The sequence below is a fragment of the Mercenaria mercenaria genome, chromosome 9 (genome assembly GCF_021730395.1).
Source record: "Mercenaria mercenaria strain notata chromosome 9, MADL_Memer_1, whole genome shotgun sequence".
Lineage (NCBI taxonomy): Eukaryota > Metazoa > Mollusca > Bivalvia > Venerida > Veneridae > Mercenaria > Mercenaria mercenaria.
In genome coordinates, this window is record NC_069369.1 from 21,403,889 (window position 1) to 21,428,195 (window position 24,307).

A 24,307-nucleotide genomic window follows, 5' to 3' on the forward strand; every position below is an offset into this window, starting at 1 on the left:
TCAAAACTCACAGTGTCACAGTGACCTTGAAACTGATAATGGTTTTCCTTCAACTTAAAAAATCTTTGCCTACAATTAACAAACTTCCGAGGATGATTGTCATTGATCTGTAAATGACTCCCATCGTGCTGGAGTCCAGTAGGTCAAAGATCTAGGTCATATAATTTATCTAGTGATCTTTGGACTGAAAATGGGACTGGCCATCATTGGGGCATACGTGTTTTGTTTTTAATTTGTACAAGTATTTACAGAATATTCAACAAATTTTGAATGTTTTACAGAAAATAGCTTATGATTATTAAACTTTTAAAACATATTTTTGTACGATGTACATAAGCTTTGATAAATGGGATTTTAAACTGAAAAGACAAATTAGAGTAGAAAATGCAGGCGATGGGAGAGGAGAGATAGTACAAACAATCGAGCATAAGGCTGGCCTGCAAAATATCTTTGTGTTTCCTCTGGCCGCCCATGCCATTAAATGCAGTAGGTAGGTAGAAGAATACTTGTGCTTAATACATTAACAGTTACATGTGTCATATAATTGTAATATAGGTCTCTGCCTCCTGCATATCTCTTTTTACTTTCAGATATTATTAGTTCTTTATTATGTGTGTGATCTTAAACGAACTTAAAGAGCTGAAATGATTAGAATCTTACACATCTGAGAGAAGATATTGATTTTATATTTGAGGAAAAGTTTTATAGTGGTAATTTTGTGGGTAGGTAAAGGGATATAAAATTAATAAAAATCATTTTTATACCTAAAAATAATGAAATTGATACATGATAATTCGATTGTACATCAGACTCTGCAGACCTGACTGGGAGAGAAGAGGCTAGGAATGAAGGCAGTAGTGACGAGGATGATTCCAGTTCGTTGGACTCAGATTATGAAAATAAAGAAGCTGAGACCGAAGGTATGTTTTTGTCTTCCTTTTTCATGTATTTTGCTGCTATTAAAACAATGTTAGTGTATTTCAAAGCAACTAGGTACCGAATTTTTATGCAGTTTTTAGTCCGACTATTTGAAATTATTTCAAATTGTACAGCTTTTGTAATCGCGCTTTCGCCGTCGTCGGCATCCGCGTCCACGTCACAAAAGTTCAGACTAAGTTTTGCATGTAAGCAGGTTTCAGAGAAACTACTATGCAATCTGCATTCAAACTTCGCGCATGTCCTTGGCATCATAAGAGGATCTAATGGAGCTAGTAACGTGTCTCATTTACTTCGAAATGTGGCTTATAGTTTTGCATATAAGCAGGTTTCCCTAAAATTACCAGGCCAAATGCTTTCTCACTTCACACATATCTTTAGCAGCATAACATGGCAAGTTACATAACTCTAGCTTACACTCTCGCAAAGTAATGCCAAATTTTCAACTTAAAAAAATTTGTTAAACTTTTTGTATGTCGGAAGAGCTTCAAATAGTTCAGCGCGCTGTCATTTAAAGATGTTTTTCACAATTATTTCTATTGGACAGAATTTTTTGTAACTTTGCATATTTATAGATTGATGTATGACAAGTTAAAATAAAAAATAAAAATAATAGGATCCCGTGCTTCTTTTTTCAATATTCAAAGTTTATTAAGAACACCAAATCGGTATTTTTGTCTGAAGAAACAGTACATACATGTCATTATAAAACTACTGCAAACAATTATTTATTCGAAGTTTCACTCTGATGTTACTGTTTATGCATCCGAATTAATAACACCACTATAACTATGCATAAAATGTCAATATTTAGATATATTAACTCAGAAAAATTACTCTTGACAGATGTCGAAAGTATCTGAAACTGAGAAAAACACGAAGTATTTCTTAATGATATGAAAAATCTAGCGGACAGAATTTTTCCAAATTTTATATTATGTAAGCTAGAACTAAGACAAAAAAAATCTAAACCAAAAAAATAATATCAACCCTTGCTTGTTTTCAAGAAAAATTAAAAAATATTCACTCCACCCACAAAAGTATTTTTTCATTACCCCACCCACCTAAAAATTATGAACATTTTTTTTCTTACAAAACAAATTGCACAATGTTATTATCAGTTCCTTAACCAGTATTCTTACTCACATGCGGAATAATGCTCCTTTAAGGTTGCATGCCTCTAGGTCAAATACTATTTGAGATACGTGCTACACAAACTTTCACATCCCATTTACGTATATATTTGACCACGTCAAGGGACATAAATCTGTTTTTATTTAGTGAAACCTCAAATAAAAGCACTGGTGCACAACTTCGCATGCTGAATTTAATTCTTGTGTGGTTTCATGACTTGGCGCACATACTTTTGAGGTACATGCGACACAAATCAGTGTTTAGACCCTTTAAGTATAATTTGACTATCAAGGGCCATAACTCTGGTCTTACTACGTGAAATGCGGGATGGGGCACAAAAAGTATAACAACGTTTTTAGGAAGTCACATTTGAACTTGAAGGAGATATATCTACGTTAAGATTTTCTGGAACTTTATTTGACTTGGAGTCGGCTGCATCATTACTGGACGAAATAGTTTACTTTCAAATTGGCTGTCCACAATGTATTCGATTCGAGCACTTCCTACAACTACTCCTCCAGTAAAACACCATCACTTTTAAAGGTAAAATATGGATGCACGACCTATATACTTTGCGCGAGTGCGCTGCATATCCGACAGTTATGCACTTTCGGCGGCGAATTCTGAACTTTACAGTGGATATCGCTTGCTGCGCGATTGAGCTGCGCACAAAATATTGTGATGAACTCCTTTAAACAGTTCTTGTTTTGAAACAAAATTGGCCGCACTTGTTAAATTCAAACATTTATGGTGGCAAAATGCGTACGTAATTGAAGGATAAATCTTATAAGTGAATTTTAATAAAATATTTGCAGAGTGTCACTGTTTGAAATTAGATGTATGAATACAAAGATAAAAGTAATTATCTAATGATTCGTTACAGCTATTTCTGCACACACAGCTGCGCCATTGAATCTGAGGAAATACCAGTTAGAACTAGCAGAAAATGCCATTCTTGGAAGAAACACTATCATCTGTGCAGAAACTGGATCGGGAAAAACATGGGTTGCCTTGCATATTATTCAGAAACATCTACAACAAACTGGAAATGGTATTTGATATCTGTTTGTCTCCTCTGTTTTATGTATTAAATAGAATATGCGCAAAACAGAAATACTTTTGTCAGTTGTGGAAATCATCCTTCTCGAGTTTGAACCCATTGAAATTTAGCAAAAGCTTTCAGAATTTGAACCAGCTATCTTCGCAAATTATATAACATAAAGTCTTGTCCTATTTACGAGTGTTACATTGGTTTCAGGTCCAAGAAAAGTTGTGTTCATGGCAAGGACAGGCGCTCTCATTAAACAACAGTCTGACAGATTTAAAGCTTATCTACCTGAATTTCAGGTAATCAGAATGAAATTTTTGACATTTACTCCTGTATTTGGTCCTTAATTGTAATAACTATATTCACATGTTGTATAACACATGACAAATGGCAAAGCCCCTGGGACAGATGCAATTCAAGCGGAGATATACAAAGTCTTAGGCCCCACCTCCAATCTGAAGCTGCCAGAGCTATTTCATTTCATGTGGCAGAAAGTAACAATTCCACAGGACCTAAAGGATGCTTATATACTACAGTTATACAAGCATAAGGGCAACCTACAATGCTACGACAGCCATAGAGGTATATCGCTACTGGCCATCGCTGAGAAGGTCCTTGCACGCAAACTGTTGAGCAGACTTCTCCGTCATCTTTAAAATGGCCTATTCTTAGAAAGTCAGTGTGGCTTTCGTGCAGGCCGCGACACAGTAGATGTGATCTTTGCTGAAAAACAACTCCAGGAAAAATGTCATGAGCAGTACACTGACGTCTACACCACATTTGTGGACCTCACAAAAACGTTTGACACTGTCAACAGGACTGACTCTGGAAGATCATGACAAAGTTCGGCTGCCCACCAAGATTTATCTCGAGTGTACGTCAATTCCATGATGGAATGCGGGTCCATATTTTTGACGAAGGTAACCAATCTGCCCCATTCGAGTTGTCAAATTTGGTCAAGCAAGGCTGTGTGCTTGCCCCTACTCTTTTCAGCATGATGTTTACTGCAATGCTGGCGGATGCATTTTCCGACTCTGATTCAGGTGTTGATGTCAGGTATCGCACCGACGGAAGCGTCTTCAATGTACGTCGTCTAAAGTCCAAGACAATGGTCCATTACATCAGACTCAAATACCTCCTTTTTGCTGACGACTGTGCTCTAAATGCCACCTCAGGGCCCCATATGCAGGACAGTCTCAACAAGTTCTCAGATGCCTGTGACAACTTTGGCCTGACCATTAGCACAAAAAAGACAGAAGTTATGTTTCAGCCAGCATCAAACACAACTTACATTGAACCAGAGATGTACATCAAATTTCAACGCCTTAACCCAGTGAAAAAGTTCACCTACCTCGGGAGTACTCTATCCAGAGATGTTCACATTGATGACGAAGTAAATGCACGCATAGCTAAAGCCAGTTCAGCTTTTGGACGTCTACACAAATCGGTATAGAACCGCAGAGGTATCAGCACCAAGACAAAGCTAAGCGTTTATAGGGCTGTTGTGTTGACATCACTACTATACGCAAGGGAGACTTGGACAGTGTAACAGAGATATGCCAAGAAGTTGAATCACTTCCAAACCATATGTCTACGAAAACTCACGGGCATAAAATGGCAAGATAAAATACCGGTCACTGAAGTGCTGGATTGTGCCAACATGTACAGCATAGGCACCATGCTGCGCCAAGAACAACTCGTTGGGCAGGTCATGGAAGGAGGATGCCAGACACACGGATCCCAAAACAGCTCTCCTATGGCGAACTGCAGAACGGCTCACACAAGAAGGGCGGACAAAGAAAGCGCTTCGAGTCTTGAATCGTCCATCAAATTGTTTCAAATAGGACCAGACAATTGGGAGGAAATTTCCGAAAACAAATCGTTATGGCGCTCAAAAAGCAAGCAGGGAGCCAGAGCATATGAAAACCACCTTGTCAGTCAAGCTATACAGAAAAGGTAACTACGAAAGTCTAGAGCATCATTAGTCACCGTACCAACTGGCCCATCTTGTTCGGAGTGCGGTCGCGTATTTTATGCACGAGTCGGAATGGTCAGTCACCTCCGCACAAAGACGGCATGCTTCGCAGAGATAAGATGGTCATCTTCGCAGCCGAAGGACGAACTAGACTTATAACCGTTTCGCGTGCTCGCAGGGCAGTAAATTAAATACACAAACTGATAAAAAGACAGCAAAAATTCAATGGTGACGCAAAGGAATAAATTTAAATCCTTTGACAAAATTGAGATTTAGTATGTAGGCTTCTCCTATATATCAAAGAATTTCCCCGTTTCCCCTTAATTCATGCATGCAATTTTATAATTTTTCTAACAATGTGCAAATTAATACTATCAGTTGAACTGCAATTTGTTGCTATCCTAACATGCAATTAGCATCATTAATTATGTTCTTTCAATTTTAAAGATATTATGACCAATAATATGCACTGCTGTCCCAAAGGATGTGATAAACTTGTACTTGTGGGAAGTTTAAATAACATCTGAATAGGACCCAAATATCAAGTTGTTCATATCTTTTTACTGATGACCAAAATACACACAAAGGGCCTTAAGATATATAGATAACATCTGAATAGGACCCAAATATCAAGTTGTTCATATCTTTTTACTAATGACCAAAATACACACAAAGGGTCTTAAGATATATAGATAAGATGTCGAGCGCGCGAGATATGATGTCGTGCGCTCGAGAGAGATGACGTGCGCTCGAGGTAAGATGTCGTGCGCACGAGATAAGATGACGTGCGCTCGTGATAAGATGTCGTGCGCACGAGATAAGATGCCATGCACATGAGATAAGATGTCGAGCTATCGAGATAAGATGTCGAACGCTCCAGATAAGATGTCATGCGCCCAAGATAAGATGTCGTGTGCTCGAGATAAGATGTCATGTGCACGAGATAAAATGTCGTGCGTTCGAGATAATATGTCGTGCACTTGAGATAAGATGTCGTGCGCACTATATAATATGTCGTGCGCACGAGATACGATGTCGAGCGCTCGAGATAAGATGTCGTGAGCTTGAGATAAGATGCCGTGCACACGAGATAATTTAATCTTTAAATAAGTAAATGCATGTCCTGAACATACTACCGTAAATACTGACTTATAAAGCGAAGCTAATTATGCCATGTTTAATCAAGCTTTTATTTTTTCTGTTTCAAATTCAGACAAAACTCATCACAGGAGATGATGATGAATCAAGAATGCTGAACATGTTTGTAGAAAATTACGACATTCTTTGTTTTACACCACAAATCCTGGTGAACAACCTAGAAGATAACGTGATAAAAAGCTTGTCAGAATTTTCTCTTCTTATTTTGGACGAATGCCACCACACGAGAGGTGACGGGCCTTACAGTACACTGATGAGAAAGTATCTGGTTGAAAAAGCCCAAACAAGAAATGAAATGCCACAGGTAAGCTGTCTGTACAAATCTGTCTTGGCGATATATGACTTTTTTGTGTCGGTTCGCCGTAAAACCTAACTCACTCACTCACTAGATTTATGCGTATTCAGATAGAAGTGAACATCGCTGCAGTCGATTTTATGTTGTTGTATTTGTTTTTTATTTCGGGTTTGTGCCATTTGTCAATCTTTTTTTTTTAGCTCACCTAACAAGGTGAGCTTTTGTGATCGCCCTTCGTCCGTCGTCCGTCCATCCACAATTTCTTGTGAACACGATAGAGACCACATTTTGTAATCGATTATAATCAAACTTGCACACAACTTGTATTGGCATAATATCTCGGTTCCTTTTGAAAACCTTGCCAGATCGCATCATGAGTTCCAAAGTTATGGCCCCTTATAGGCCAGAATTTGCTATTTTGAACCCTTCAGATTCAATAATAGGTTCCGGAGTTACGGTCCCTGATTGACCCCTGAAAGAGCTAAAAAATGTTAATATTTACCTTGTAAACACGAGAGAATGAACATTTTACATTCGATTTTAACCGCACTTACACACAACTGAAGTCACAATAAAATCTTAGTACCTTCCAAAAACCAGCTAGATTCCATCATGGGTTCTAGAGACACTGCCCCTGAAAGGGGCAAATTTGCATTTTTGGCCATTTCAGCCATATAGAGGTTTCATTTATGCTTTGATTGATACAAACTGCATAGAACGTTTATATTGATGATCTCTTGGCCAGATTTATTCTGGGTCAAAAACTAGGCCACTAGGTCAAATCAATGGAAATTCTTGTTAACACCCTAGAGAGAAAACATGTTTGGCCCTATCTTCATGAAACTTGGTCAGAATGTTTATCTTGACGATTCCTACTGGGTTATATGGGGTCAAAAACTAGGTCACTTAGTCAAATCAAAGTAAAAACTTATTAACACTTTTGAGGCCGCATTTATGATCCATTCTTCATGAAACATGATCAAAATGTTTAATTTGATGATTTCTAGGCCAAGTTTGAAAATGGGCCATGTGGAGTCAAAACCTAGGTCATCCGCTCAAATCAAAGGAAAAGCTTGTTAACAGTCTTAGAGGCAATATGTATGACCCTATCTTCATGCAACTCGGTAAGAATGTTTATCTTGATGATTCCTAGGCCAAGTTCGAAACTGGGTCATGTGGGGTCAAAAACTAGGTCACCACTCAAATCAAAGGAAAAGCTTGTTAACATTCTAGAGGCCATATTTATGACCCTATATTCATGAAACTTGGTCAGATTGTTTATCTTGATGATTCCAAGGCCAAGTTTAACAGGTGAGCGATCATGACCCTCTTGTTTCAATTATGTAACGGTGGGCATTTTACATTAACAGTGTTCATAAATTATTTACAAGTACTAATCTGTTCTCTGTAAGCAATTGCCAACTTCTCCACATGAACCGGAGGTATAGGGCGAATAATTTAAGAAAAATCGTCACGGAAAACTTAGCCCCGCCCGATATCATTAAATTATTATGTCTCCCACCACACAGTGGTGTGGGAGACATATTGATTTACTCCAGTCTGTCACAAAGCTTGTCCGCACTCTAAGTCGAACATTTCTCATCCGATTTTCACCAAACTTAAGTAAAATGTGTTTGACCATAAAACCTCGGCCAAGTTCGATAACTAGCCAAATCGGTCCAGGCGTCTTGGAGTTATGGCCCTTGAATTACCAAAAATCGGCCTTTTTACTCTTGTCCGCACTCTAATTCAAACATTTCTCATCCGATCTTCACCAAACTTGAACAAAATGTGTTTAACTATAAGACCTCGACCAAGTTCGATAACTAGCCAAATCGGTCCAGGCATTTTGGAGTTACGGCCCTTGAATTATCGAAAAATCGGCCTTTTTACTCTTGTCCGCACTCTAAGTCAAACATTTCTCATCCGATCTTCACCAAACTTGAACAAAATGTGTTTGACCATGAGATCTCGGCCAAGTTCGATAACTAGCCAAATCGGTCCAGGCATTTTGGAGTTACGGCCCTTGAATTATCGAAAAATTGGCCTTTTTACTCATGTCCGCACTCTTAATTAAACATTTCTCATCCGATCTTCACCAAACTTGAACTAAATGTGTTTGACTATGAGACCTCGGCCAAGTTCGATAACTAGCCAAATCGGTCTAGGCATTTTGGAGTTACGGCCCTTGAATTATCGAAAAATCGGCCTTTTTACTCTTTTCCGCACTCTAAGTCGAACATTTCTCATCCGATCTTCACCAAACTTGAACAAAATGTGTTTGACCATGAGACCTCGGCCAAGTTCGATAACTAGCCAAATCAGTCCAGGCATTTTAGAGTTACGGCCCTTGAATTACCGAAAAAATCCGTCTGTTAACTCATGTCCGCTCTCTAAGTCGAACATTTCTCATCCGATCTTCACCAAACTTGAACATAATGTGTTTGGCCTTAAGACCTTACCCAAGTCCGATAACTAGCCAAATCCGACCAGGCACTTTTGATTTATGGCCCTTGAATTACTGATTGGATCCACTCATCCAGACCATCTAATTGGATCCACTCGTCTAAAACATCTAGAAAAACTAACATTTTTCATAGGAGCAGTTATGGGAGACATGCACTTTTCTCAAAAGCATCTCTAGTTGTATGTAATATCATGATAATTTATAGTACTTATGTAGTAGTAAATACATGTTTATAAAATGTCAGTAAGCAAAATAATCCAAGTTGTCCTTTGCTGTTCAGATAAGAAACAAAAAAAAAAACAAAATATAGAATTTCTCTTCTTTTTAGGTTGTGGGATTGACAGCGTCAATTGGTGTAGGAAAATCTAGAACGGACATGGAAGCAGTTGAATATATTCTGAGAGTGTGCGCATGTTTAGATGTAAGACTTCTATCAACCGTAGAGAGGAATTTGCCGGAGCTAAAGAAACATATTAACATGCCTGATGAAGGTTTTGAATTTCTTTTTAATGTGATTTTATTGCTTTTCATTTGTAATTGAACTGTTCTTTAACATACTATCGAAATGAGTACTGCTGATCTAGGCCACTTTTTATATTCGTTACAAATAATGAAAACTTGATGTTAGTGATACTGTCCGTTGTATCTTTAGGAAGTAGAGTAAAGATTTGAATACATTTTCTGAAAAAAGTATTTACCAAAAATATAGTTAACAGTTATGTGAGGGTAAACATGATAACTGGTTTTAGTATTGCATTTTACAGTTAAGCATGTAATTCATGGATGGTCAGTTTCTACAAATCATACTTACTTTTAAAAAAATAACTATTTCTGTGTCCTTTACTAGGCATAAAAAGCATTACGATATTTTTGTACCCCCCGACAACAAAGTTGTAAGGGTGGGTATACTGGTTTCAGGTTGTCTGTCTGTCTGGCCGTCTGGCCGTCTGTCCGTAGACGCAATCTTGTGCGCACCATCTCTCCTTATCCCCTTGACAGAATTTAATGAAACTTCACACAAGTGATCAGTAACAACAGTAGTTGTGCATGGGGCATGTTAGGTTCTTTTAGAAAAAAAATTTGCAGAGTTATGGGACTTTGTTTTTTTGTTACTATACTATATACATAGACACAATCTTGTGCGCACCATCTCTCCTCATCCCCTTGACACAGTTTAATGAAACTTCACACAAGTGATCAGTAACAACAGTAGTTGTGCATGGGGTATGTTAGGTTCTTTCAGCGACAAAAAATGCAGAGTTATGGGACTTTGTTTTTTTGTTACTATACTATATACATAGACACAATCTTGTGCGCACCATCTCTCCTCATCCCCTTGACACAATTTAATGAAACTTCACACAAGTGATCAGTAACAACAGTAGTTGTGCATGGGGCATGTTAGGTTCTTTCAGCGACAAAAATTGCAGAGTTATGGGACTTTGTTTCTTGTTAACATACTATGTACATACAGTCTGCATATGCAATCTTGTGCGTGCCTTATCTACCAAACCCTTACACACAATTTAATGAAACTTCACACAAGTGATCAGTACCAACCCTAGTTGTGCATGGTGTATGTTACATTCTTTTAGATAAATATTCTGCATAGTTATGGGACTTTGTTTTTTGTTACTATACTGTATACATACAGTCTATATGCATACAGTCCACATAATTATGCAATCTTGTGTGTGTCAAATTGCAATTTACTGTGTCAGTGCATGCGGGGGGTACATTCATCACCTTTAGTGATAGCTCTAGTTTTTTAATATTTCGCTAGTTTTACTTTGGACCTCTTGTTCCTTATTTTACTAGGCATTGCAAGCGTTATCGTAAGAACAGATAGTTTTGATTTTCACTTAACAGTTGTAGTGAAGTCTATTATTTTGTGTATTAAGAAACAATACAGCTTGTTGAACAGAGAGATGATCCCTGCAAACATGAAATTATGACCGCAATGGAACAAACTGAGGACATGCTGCAAGGTATTTTGAGTACTTTACAATCGCCCCGACACAAATAAGGTAATGCTTTGATGGCGGAGGAAGACCCCAGGTGCCCCTCAGTTCATTATTTCATCACGAGCGGGCACCTGGGTAGAACCACCGCACTTCCATAAGTCAGCTGGATGTCTTCCTCACATGAAAAATTCAACGCCCCGAGAGAGGCTACATCAATTAGGTGCAAATGAATTGAAGTCACCGATCTTAACCACTTGGCCATGGAAGCCCCTCTGCTGACACTTTTTACTTGTTTCGAAACTGTAAGACATCTTATATGGTTTATTTCAAAGCCAGAAAATACAAGCAATGGCTAGTTTTATTGGAATATTTACCTTCTGCCGAATCTAAGAAGACAATTATGTCTGGCTCTACTCAATATCTTGTCAAAGATAACTAAACTGTACACAGTCTACATTAAAACTCTTTCTTCTGATAAAAAAACACATACTTACATAATTTAAAAAAGTACTTTACAAGTCTAAGTATGCATTATTTGATGTATTGACAACTTAATGTATTGATTAAGTAGGCTTTTTTTAAACATGCCCATTTTCCGACTTACTGGTGTTTTTTTTAAGGTTTAATATGAGAACTCAGAACCAACTTTGGGGGGGGGGCGGGGTGAATAAATTGAAACTCCATCTACTTGTTCACAGTAATATAGGCATCAAATATATAAACTGCTACGGCCGGCCAAATATGAAATGCAAATTCATAAATGACAACGTACGTTAAGCCTTAATATGGCTTGTTACTTGATGAATAATAGCATAAGACGAGTTACTAGTAAAACTTACAGAGCTCTAAGATAAATCAAGCACTGACACCAACTGACCAAAACGTATGTAGTTAAAAGAACAATGATAATATGTCGTACTACGAATTACATATACAAAAATATACTGCTTTTAAATATTCAACAATCATTCGTCGGCATAAATGTCTTTAGTTACTGATACTTCTTTAGATAATTCCTTGATGCAACCAGACATGATCGACTTGATGGACAAACAGCCAAGAAATCGAGAGTCGCAAGAATATAACAAATGGACGGTCGATGTTATGAAAGCTGCACTTTTAAAGGTTGACGATTACGATGTATCAAGAGATATCAGCAGTTGTGCAAAGTACTTGAATGTAAGTGGTGATATAATAGGGTTATTATAACAGGAGCTTGATCTGGGTTGCAGTATTCGGCTCGAGTGGATTTTGCCAGATCGGATCTCACGAGGCGCGCAAGCGCCGAGTGTGATGCGACCTTGCAAAATCCACGAAAGCCGAATACAAAGTCCCAAATCTAGCTGTTATAATGACCCTTTTATTATATACCTTTACCATTTTGATTCTTGTTTCGTTCTTGAACGAAATCTTAAAGTTTATCAATATTAAATGGAACTAAGTGAAGTTTTTATGTGCGCTATTTCTAGAAATGTGTCAGGTCATACATATTTATGAAAATAGTCCGGCAGCATACAATACGGAAGGTACAATACGGAATTTTAAAGGTACAATACGGAATGTTTGTCTGTCTGTTCATATTTAAATGTGAAATACAAGCCGAATTTTTACAGAATTTATATAGGCATATAATAAAATAAAAAACTTCATTTCAAATGGATTATAATTACCAAAGAGTATGGTATGATCATAGCAGTTACTAAACGCCGTTATTTTCAGCAGTTAAATGCTTTATCTGCCAGTACATTTGTGTGTGATTTTCCCTGATCTTTTCTCCATGGTATGGTCATGATATTCGAATTACATGCAACTCTACGCTGTTGGTTCTAAACCTTGTTTGAGAAATTGAATTTCTCTCATGTGAGGAAACGTCCAGCTCGCTTTCCGTGGGCCGATGGTTATACCAAGGTAGGCGCCTGTACCTGAAGTAATGCCCGAAGAAGCAACCAGGGGTCTTCCTCCGCCACCAACAGCTGGAAAGTCGTCATACAACCTGAAATTTGTCAATGTTATTTTAATCCCAACAAAACTAAACTTAGTTATTTCTATGTCATGCACGTGAAATTGTTAATATCATTTTGTTGGTATATGTATTTACGATTTGATAGTATATAAAGCACGGCTCGTTTCCTATCATAACTAACTTTTGTGCAAGTGAGTTTTAAACAAGTCTGAACCTCAAAAAACTGTTTGATGTCTTAATAATGCCGCCATAATTGATCTGATTACTAATTTGTTAATTCTTTTGACAAAAGCAGTTTTTTCCACAAATAATCACGAGTTGTTAAATCTTAATAATATAACAGTTGTTTTGGATCGGTCGATATGACATTTATGATTTATAGTGATATTGCAGTTTAACAAAATGACGAAAAATGTCAAATATCGTTTCAGGGATAACGTACCAATTACTTTTCATGTAATTTCACCTTTTAAAACTTCAGCGATGACAGTGATGTTCGTGTGCATTATCCGGATAAAATGGATTAATAAACACATTTACTACCGCCATTCTGGTCATATTACATGAGATATTGCTTCCTGTTAAACATGCAGATATTCAAATTTTTAAGTTACACATTCAAGCATTTGAACAGGAAACTGTTGTAAGAAAATGTAATTATGTCAATAACGATAAGGTGGCATGGTACAAAATGTATATGTTATTCGCAGAAACTTTTATTAAAAGACATAGACGATTTCTTTTAAACAGACATACAATTCTGCACTTGAAGTCAATAAGTTATTGCTTGCAAAAGATGTCATCAAGTACTTGGCAGAGAAACATAGACAAGAAGGAGAAAACAAAAGTAAACTAACAGAGATGGAAAGGAATTTATACAGTAACTTGCAAGGTAAAGAACATTTGTTCTGTGCTGTCGTTTGATACATATATTACATCAAATCATATCTGAATCAATATTCCCCCAGTTGACATCAGTTTTTCTTTTAGCTTGGCCAGTACATTGTGGAGTTTAATTGAACGTTTTTCTTTGCTTCGATACACTTTAATATCAATATTATTCTAATAAATTGATAAAAGTGCTTTTAAGAGAGGAGTAGATACAATAATCATTGTTCTCTAATATAGAAATCTGTGTCTATAATTATAACATATAAATAAAAAGCCAGCAAAATACCTAATTAATCCGAGTTATAATATAATAAATGAAATTTCTATCGCCCAGTCGATACTTTTTTAATATCTTTCTTTCATAAGTACATTTTTGTAATTTCTCACAGGTTTTATAGACAAATATATTGTTAAGAAAACACTAACAGATTCAAATATTTCGTTCCGTTCTCTTCCCATTTTTTAAAAAAGTCACAAAAATAAAGGTGAATAACGGTCAGTCAAACCAAATTTAAATTAGATTTCAAGACATGAGTAGATGAAGAAATTCCTTTCATGCTCGACTTTCTGAATAAAACAGCTTTTGGGTCCACCCGTGTGTCGGCGTCTAAGTCGACATCCACGCCCCGATTTGATAAAGTTTTTGTATGTAAGCAGGTATCTCAGTAATAAGGTGTGGGGATGAATTAAAACTTCACACACTTTATACTGTGATGAGCTAACTTACATTACACAGGCTCCATAACTCTGTTTTGAGTATGTCTCCCACCACACAATGGTGTGGGAGACATATTGATTTACTTCTGTCTGTATGTGTGTGTATGTCTGCGTGTCTGTCTGTCTGTCTCAAATCTTGTCCGCACTCTAAGTCGAACATTTCTCATCCGATCTTCACCAAACTGAACAAAATGTGTTTGACCATAAGAGCTCGGCCAAGTTCGATAACTAGCTAAATTGGCCCTGGCACTTCGGAATTATGACCCTTGAATTACCGAAAATCGGTATTTATACTCTTCACTAAATTTTAACAAATTATGTTCGACCTTAAGACCTCAGCCAAGTTCGATAACTAGCTAAATCGGCCCAGACACTTCGGAATTATGGTCCTTGAACTACCGAAAATCGGCCTTTTTTACTCTTGTCCGCACTCTAATTGAATATTTCTCCTCCGATCTCCACCAGACTTGAATTAAATGTGTTTAACGATAAGTCCTCGGCCAAGTTCGATAACTAGCCAAATCTGTCTAGGCACTTTGGAATTAGCGGCCCTTTTACTCTTGTACACGCGCTAAATCGAACATTTTTCATCCGAAATTCACCAAACTTTAGTAAAATGTGTTTGCCAATAAGTCCTAAGCCAAGTCCGATAACTAGCCAAATCGGCCCAGGCACTTCGGAATTATGGTCCTTGAGTTACCCAAAATCAGCATTTTTACTCTTCAAAGGTATATTTGTAGCGAGTAAACAGTATATAAAGACTGACTTACTATTTAGATGATTAGGAAGTTGTGGGAGACATGCGCTTTTCTCAAAAGCAGCTCAAGTTTTTTTTTTACTAAATTATGCCCTTTTTCGCCACCGCAACTTTTGGTAACGTTGTTGTATGTGAGCTGGAATTACAGTACCCAGTAATGGGAAAGAACTGACACTTCACACACTTGTTCACTGTGATGATCGGACGTGCATTGTACAGGTTCCTAACTCTACTTTGTATTTTTACAAAGTTATGTCCCTTTAGTTTTGTAAGTAAGCTGTTAGCTCAGTACCCACTAATGGAATGGATTAAAACTTCACATGCTTGTCAACCGTGATCAGCTGCCATGCACTGTACAGGTTTTATAACTCTTTTTTTTTTTTGCATTTTGACAGAAGTTTGTACTTTTTTCGACTTGTATTTATTCAATTGACAAGGCTGTTAAATAGACAATCGTTGCTGACTTCAGACAGCTCTTGTTCTGTTAAGAATTTCGTGCCTTTAAACGACATGGGCTTGTTTGCATATTCTGGACATTTGAATGTGACTGTTTATTTTGTTGTTGCTTTTGTAAGGTCGTAAAATAAACATAATATTACTATTCGTTACATTTGCATATGTCATTGTACTCAATACATGTATGTACTTAAATATGTGAGAAATTTAAAAAGCGTTCTGTTGAACGTATGAAATTTATGCGAAAATACTTAGGCGTTAGAACATTTGTTACGTGTAAAAGTACATTTCTAAATTTGCGTTTAACGTTCTTAAATGATTTGTAGCTATACAGAAGACAATGAATGTCAAAGGAAAAAACACCGAAAACCCAAATGTGAGGATTTTAAGCGACACCCTTCGTAAAATGCTGGAAGAGAAAGGGGATGCATCTAGAGCGATGGTATTTGTAAAAGCAAGAGCAACGTGTAGGTCTCTAGCAACATTTTTGGATAAGGATCTTAAAAACAGCGGCATCAGTGCAAGTCCACTTTACGGAAAAGAAAACCGTGGTGGCGATGACGGTAATACACTTGCGCTTTGTTATGAAACTGTATGTTTTATTATTCTTAAATTGTAGGCTTGTTCAATTAAGTAAAAACTGTAGTTATAACAAGCTTTATGGTTTTGAACTTTAGTAAGATGTTTCAAAATAGGAACGAATTGAGTAAAATACCCATTTAGAAATGTCTTATCATAAAGTTTTAACTTGTAAAATACGTGATTTGCTCGACATTTTATTGTTAAAATTGTTCAAAATTTGTTGAAAAGTCTTAACATTGGATAACACTATTGTATAGTTAAATAGGATATTTTAATCCTAATCTGATTGCACTATTATAAAGGAATGACGGAAAGTCAGCAGACAGAGATTCTAGAAAAGTTTCGAGAGGGATTCTATAAAGTTCTTGTTTGTACATCGGTTGGAAATGAGGGTATCGATATTCCCGACTGTAACATTGTGCTGAGCTACGAGTATTCAGGCGACGAAATCACAAAGATTCAGATGAAAGGTATATAACCTGTTCTAGTGTTTGCTTTCTATTTCCAGTCCAAATGTCCAAGAGAGACTGGTTCAAAATCCATATGAAAATCGCCAGGAAGCAAAGAGTGCAACGGAGCAAAATAACGGTTAACTCGGTTTGATTTAGCCTAATAAATGTGCACCCTCCCCCCCCCCCCCCCCCCCTCACATCCACTTGGACGGCATAAATTGAAATTTATTTAGAAGAATAAAAAGTATAAAGTGAACGCAATGCTCTCAAAATAACAGAAAATATATCGACGCCGAGTGAAGACATTTATGGACGCCACATGAAACTTTAACATTATTTCTAGCTCGACTTTTCGAAGAAAAAGTAGAGCTATTGCTCTAGCCCCGATGTCGGCATCGCCGTTGGTTAAAGTTTTTGATAAAGTCAGATATCTCTGTTACTATCAAACCTATTGACTTGAAACTTAAACTGTTTATTTACCATCAAGGTATACCAGGAGAAACAATCCCCATCACTCTGATTTGAACTTTGACAGAATTATGCCGCTTTTTAATTTAGAATTTTGTGTTAAAATTTTTGATAAAGTCAAATTTCTCTGTTACTATTAATGCTTTTGACTTGAAACTTAAAATAGTTATTTACTATCAAAGTCTACACCAGGAGATACAATCCCAGTTACTCTGGTTTGAATTTTTACAGAGTAATGTCCCTTTTTAACTTGGAATTTTTTTAGAATCAGTGTTTGAGTATTTAGTCCCCAAACCATTGATCAGACCAGTTTATAGCAAACAAAAATAAAACTTCACAACCACAATTCATTTCTAAATGCATTTTATTTTCAATATTTAAAGTAACTTACCAGATATAACTGTGAAAGAATAGGTATCGCGTATCGAGGGCTAGGGGTCTATCTACATATAGAAATATGGCGCAGTTTGAAGCAGATGTTTTATTGTTAAGCAACATCGACGCGGCAATAACTGTTAGTCAGGAAACGTTCTCTGTGTAACACGTAAATATCAATTATTATCTTACTTTACTTATTGGTTTCAGGTCGTGCTCGTAAAAAAGAGGCAACCACAATTACAATGGGTAGTGATAAAGTAGTAGAGCAGGAAAGGATAAACGCTTATAAGGCCGCGATGATGTATCGAGCACTAAAAAGAGTTCAAGAGCTGGATCCCAAATACTTCAGTATGAAAGTGACAGCCTTTCAAAAAGAAGAAACTCACAAGTACCGTTTCAAAGCAGAAGTTGAAAAGTTAAAAAAGGGGAGAAAGTCTGACGAAGATTTTGAGATCTTGTGCGGGAGATGCAATACATTTGCTTGCTATGTCTCCGATGTCAGACAGCTCGGGCACGATCATATTGTCATTGATAAAGCCTTCGCAGATAAAATCACCAGAAAAGAGCACAAAAAGCCGAAAACTTACGATGGATTGCATAAGAAATACAAGATGTTCTGTAAAAAGTGTCCTTTAGACTGGGGAATAATTGGAATCAGAGATGGATTAGATTGTATGATCTTAAAAATCATGAATTTTAAATTCAGAAATCTCCGAACACGTGGTGTCAGCACCTACAAGAAATGGATAGATATGCCATACAATGTTCCAGAGATAAGACTGGAAGATCTGCCTAGATTGCTAGGCACAGAAGACGAGTAACTATACAGTATTACACAGGCTGTCTATTTCTTTTATGGAAAGAAGTAGAAGACGAAGTATAAGCTGCATAATGCGATGAAATTCTGTTAATTGTATGACCGGAAAAAATGTCTTTTCTACATAGACATTATAGGTCTTCAATAAATTGTTAGGCTAGAAGTATTATAATTTTGCTTAGACTGTATATATTTCTGTTTTAAACTGAAGATGAAGGTTTGTCTTTTACTGTCTTCACATTTCTTGCAAAGAGGAAAATAATTGTTTACAGAAACATTGTATACATATTATTTATAAATTTTAATGTGATAAGTAAGTTCTAATAATTTTTATGTTACCAAGAGAAATTATACCTGTTTATTTGTCTACCTATTATCTACAGTTGATGTCAAACTCGAAAAAATGTTTTTGACCGTATGTTTTTGTATATTTTTAATTGATCATTATTAATATCAGATACTGAAAAACACTGCGAATTCGGGGCGTAGAAATAAATGCAGTTATTAGAAGACTTAGTCAGATATGTAAATGTATATGTTAGTACAAACTTTGTTACTGATACCTGTACATGTATGCCTTGTAACATAAGGGATTACTACTGTATCCTCAAAGATATAATTCATTACAATTATTTAATATAATTAATTGTCATTTTATTGAAATGTAGATTTTGTCATTTGATTACTAGTACAATATTTAATTTCTGTAGGGTAGAATATTCTTAGGAAACAACGTCCAATATAATGTCCATGACGTACTAGAGTTTTATTTGTTTTAGTTAATACACAAAAAGCGCCAAGGGCTTTTAAATTGCATGATTTTATTCTTATGCCTTAATCGAAATTATGGTACACGGTCACTTCTTTATAACTATATATTTTTGTATTTCCATGATTATACACGATTTGCATAAAAAATTGAGAAATACAAATATCTCGCTGCAAACTGACAGTGACATATAGTACGCCAAGACAATGTTTTTAATGTCTAAACAGTTTTTGAAAGTATGAAGCATCATGTACTGTACTTGATGTATTAAGGTTTGTTTAGACCACACTGTTTCTACAAACTGTCAGTGTAAGTATTTATCTATGTTTTTGTGACTGTTTAAGATTATGTGTTTTGATAATGTCGTTCAGTCGTAACCATTTGTGTTTTCTGTGATTTAGATGTGTATTTAGAGGCTTCTAATTAAAGTCGTAATCAGTACTTTATTATGAATTAATTTATTTCTATAGAATTCTCATTCTATATATTTTGAACTTAGCAAAAATACCTAAACTGTATATTTATGTATGTCTGCGATCACATATCTTTTCAAATTTTCCTATTAACAGGCACTGTAAAAGAAATCATGTAGATTTTAAGTGACATTGCATACTCCTACTGTATTTTACTGATACATTAATTAATGTGTAGCAATTCAATATGTTTGTACACATAAACGAGTTTGTTTTATTTCTTTTTACACAGATACTGTTTCGTAAGTGTTCTTTCAAATATGAAAGGGCATAATGATCTGCGAAAATTGCAAGAAAATGTTGTTATTTTAAATGATGTATGCCTATGGAATGATATTTAGGTAAATATTACACAATGCCTGCTGACTGTTACACTTTACTCACTGACACTCCCATTGTGCTTACTGGTATAGTAATCATGCATGCTGGCACCTTTAACACGCTTGTTGACAATGATACCACGCTTGTTGACAATGATACCATGCTTGCTGACAATGATACCATGCGTGCTTGAAGTTACAACTTCTTTGCTGCTTAGACCCTGATGTCTATATCATAATTTCATTTGGCAAAATGACAGTGCCGTGTAGCGTATCGGAATATTTCAACATGCCGGGACTGTATATAAGCAACATTGCACAGTTACAATGCTCACAGAATAAAACACACGATGTGACCACACAATATGAAAGATGCAATCAGCCACTAAGCAAGTTGAAAGTAAGCATAATGCAAAGTGCAACATTGCACGTCACATTTTGATACCATGGGGCGAATAATAATTGAATAATTGAAACAAAGGGACATACCTTTCGTGAAAACTACGAACTTGCGTCCCCTGGTATCAAAATGTGACGTGCAATGTTGCACTTTGCATTATGCTTACTTTCAACTTGCTTGGTGACTGATTGCATCTTTCATATTGTGTGGTCACATCGCGTATTTTCTTCTGTGAGCATTGTAACTGTGCAATGTTGCTTATATACAGTCCCGGCATGTTGAAATATTCCGATACGCTACACGGCACTGTCATTTTGCCAAATGAAATTATGATATAGACATCAGGGTCTAAGCAGCAAAGAAGTTGTAACTTTCAGCACGCATGGTATCATTGTCAGCAAGCATGGTACCATTGTCAACAAGCGTGGTATCATTGTCAACAAGCGTTTTAAAGGTGCCAGCATGCATGATTACTATACCAGTAAGCACAATGGGAGTGTCGGTGAGTAAATTGTAACAGTCAGCAGGCATTGTGTAATATTTACCTAAATATCATTCCATAGTTTTATCCGAACAAGGCTAACACAATAAAATGCACGAAAACTTCTATATAATACGTAAGGCAAATAAATATTTCTTTTAACATACTCGTATCAATGTTACGACGATAATATTGCATACCAAATAACAAAATACAAAGTACAAATTTGAAAAGTCTACAATAGTCCGGATAGATATTTGCGAAATCTATAATATTTTATGTAAAGTATTTGCAAAATCTACTATATTCGTACTAAAGTTTGCACATTTTTACGATATTCGAAGTAAAAATTGAGAATAGGTTCAATAGTCCTTGTAAAAGTTCTATGCTATGGAATCTCAGTCTAAAATTCTCTGTGCCACTTTCATAAAGTTGTTGTAAAATCTGCGGATATGGGAAAATCACATGTCGCATGTTTTATTCCTGATTCATGAACATTTTGTTTTCATTACATTTTTAAAATACTTTATGAAAAAATGTCTGCATATCATTCTAAGAAACTCAAAAGAAGTTTATACCAATCATTTGTTTTGATTAGTTTTGAATTTATCTATATTGATTGATATATTTTATGAAACATTTCAGCCATTTCAGAATACATGTGTTTTAAAGGCGCGCCACAAAATAACTAATTTTGTATTTCCATGATGGTAATTATACATGATTTGCATGAAAAAATCTGTGATATACAAGTAGCCAGTTACAAATTGACGGTGACATATGTTAGGCTAAAGCAATGTGTTTTATGTGTAAATATTTTATAGATTGAATGAATCAGTATGCACAGTATTTGATCTATTAAGTCAAGACCATACTTGGTTTCTACAGGGTAAGATAGTTATTCTTCAATGTTTTTAAAACTGTACTGAAGGGAGATTGACAGAACAAGTTTGCAGATGAAGTTATATAAACGCATTACTTCAGGGAGGGCCTAAATTATCTAATTGTAGTCTTGTAATATAGTTGAAAGGCTTTCATGAGATTCATGTGGGGAAAAATGTAGGTCACTAGGTTGTGGTGGGTCTTTAAATACCATACTAAATAACGATTCTATGTTGTTTTGAAATAATGCTAAAATAATACATAACATTTTTACCATCGAGTTAAATACATGAGTAAGATTTCTTCAAAGTTCAAACGTTTCTACAAATTTAAAATCCTTTATAAATATATATTACTTAAACAGCTTTCCTTACTAATTAAAATGTAATTGCTGTTGGATTTTTGAAGCAACCTCCTATATTTACTATATCTACCATATTTTTCCGTTACAGCTTCTTTTTGTTGCGGTCCTACTTTGCGATGCCTGGCTCAATGGCTTTGTTTAGGATGCTCTTTGTTTCCGGGAAATCTGCCGTTACCTTTTATATTCAAATAATACTAATGTTTATAACTAAAGTGATTTTCCGGAAAATTTAATTTAAAAGATGATGATAATAATTTATTGACCATCTTATCTACTAGTAAAACAACATTTTCATCTAATTAAATGCTTTTGTGTAGCTTTCTTCAATATCATTTTTGACATAGATGCTATGTAACTGCTTACATCGACCTCTTATTTTGTGTACCATACGATGATCACGATATTTGTCTATAAAACATATGAGCAGTATTATTAAATTTTACTGAAGATTTAATAAACAAACATTACACTGCTTAGTTTCATTTATTTTACAATGTTGGACATGTACATGTCAGTTAATGTCAAATAACATGTGATACCAAAACAATTAGACCAAAATGTAAGAGTATTTAGAGGGGTTTGAACACGCGTCATGGTGAGTACATATTTACATATTCCAATAAAAGTAAGAAGTTATTTCAGCAATACGAAATTGTTTATATCTTTTATATACCAGTTTACGGATGTAAATTTTTAAATGCCCTACTGTAACAAAAAAAAGATTTATAAGCATTTCATTTGTTTTATTACATTTGTACTATTATTTGTTGAATATGGCATAGAAGAAAAAGATTCTATCACTGGTTGTAGGTGCAGCTTGGAATATCTGGTTGTCGAGTAACTGTTTACGCGGTAACGCAACAGACCCTCTTTACCACAGTTACCATCTAGTCGGATATTCCCATCTGCACCTACAGCCAGTGAAATAGTCTTACAATGTGAATTTATGAAACAAGATGGAATTAGCCTAATTCTATTCAGTCATATTAATTTATTAGAAGTTTAATTATAACTAACGAACTGGAGAATTTTTGGAACTTAAAAACTTATAATAATGGTTATTTGCATTCCAACTGAAAAAAAATGTGTGATATTTCCTTTAATATGATTTTTCATTAATACAAAATGTCAAATCATTTCCTGCTTGTAAAGTATAGAAAGTCATTCGTTTTATTTTATTCTGATATTCCGACAGTCGAATATTCCTATCCGTACCTACTGCAAGTGACATATTTCTTTTCTTTCATGCTGTAATAAAAACGATGACTTTTTTTTAAATCTAAACAAAGCCCAAGAAACAGAAATGGCGTCATGGATTTTCAAAGGCACACAGCAACGATAAGATTCCAGTTTATTTTCTGCAGCGTAACGTTATATACACTCTGTAATATAACCCAGATGTCCGTCCATGTCTGAAACAGATGTCCGTCCATGTCTGAAATAATGCTTGGAAGGGTACCTGGGGCCTTCATCTACCAACGGAAGCTGTAAACCTCACCAAATGACCTGAATTGTATATATGTTACTCTAAACTCAGCAAAATAAATAAAATAGAATTTCAAAGTTTATCCTTTGGTACCTGTGAAATTTTAAGTCATTACCTAACGTGTGTAATCGAAACGGCTAACAGCTGCGGTACGCCCGGTTACATTAGCTCAGATTTAAGCTACGGTAAGCGCCGTAACATTAGTTCAGGCTTACAGCTCTGGTACGCCAGAAAGCATTAGTTCAGGATGACAGCTGTGGAACGCCTGGTAACAGTAATTCAGGCTGAAAGCTGCAGTACATCCGCTTGCATTAGTTCAGGCTGAAGCTACGGTACGCCAGGAAATAACAGTTAAGGCTGACAGTTGCGGAACGGCAGGTAACAGTAGTTCAGGCTGGCAGCAGCGGTACGCCAGGTAACAGTAATACAGGCTGACTGCTGTTGTAAACCCAGTAACAGTAATTCAGACTAAAGCTAACAGCTGCACACCCCCCCCCCCACCCCCCTTCACCAAATAACAATAGTTCAGGCTGTCAGCTGCGTTACTCCCGGTAACAATAATTATGCTGAAAACTACGGTAAGCCCTGTCTAAGTAGTTCAAGCTGGCAGTTGCAGTACGCCCGGCAAAGTAGTTCAGGCTGACAGCTGCGTTTACGCCTGACAACAGTAGTTC

General features: G+C 36.0%; 1 protein-coding gene across 3 annotated transcripts in view; it reads left to right on the forward strand.

Moving 5' to 3' along the window:
- Positions 1-22,619, forward strand: part of LOC123546680 (antiviral innate immune response receptor RIG-I-like) — a 31,235-nt gene extending 8,616 nt beyond the window's left edge. For all 3 annotated transcript variants that reach the window (XM_045333155.2, XM_053550979.1, XM_045333156.2), the window contains 11 exons: positions 810-920; positions 2,954-3,121; positions 3,329-3,417; positions 6,307-6,555; positions 9,342-9,504; positions 10,915-11,001; positions 11,987-12,156; positions 13,691-13,832; positions 16,088-16,324; positions 16,646-16,813; positions 17,849-22,619. In XM_045333155.2, the coding sequence (XP_045189090.2) occupies positions 810-920; positions 2,954-3,121; positions 3,329-3,417; positions 6,307-6,555; positions 9,342-9,504; positions 10,915-11,001; positions 11,987-12,156; positions 13,691-13,832; positions 16,088-16,324; positions 16,646-16,813; positions 17,849-18,462 (2,198 nt within the window). In that variant the 3' untranslated portion in view covers positions 18,463-22,619. The remainder of the gene's footprint in view (positions 1-809; positions 921-2,953; positions 3,122-3,328; positions 3,418-6,306; positions 6,556-9,341; positions 9,505-10,914; positions 11,002-11,986; positions 12,157-13,690; positions 13,833-16,087; positions 16,325-16,645; positions 16,814-17,848) is intronic.
- Positions 22,620-24,307: the final 1,688 nt, after the last annotated feature.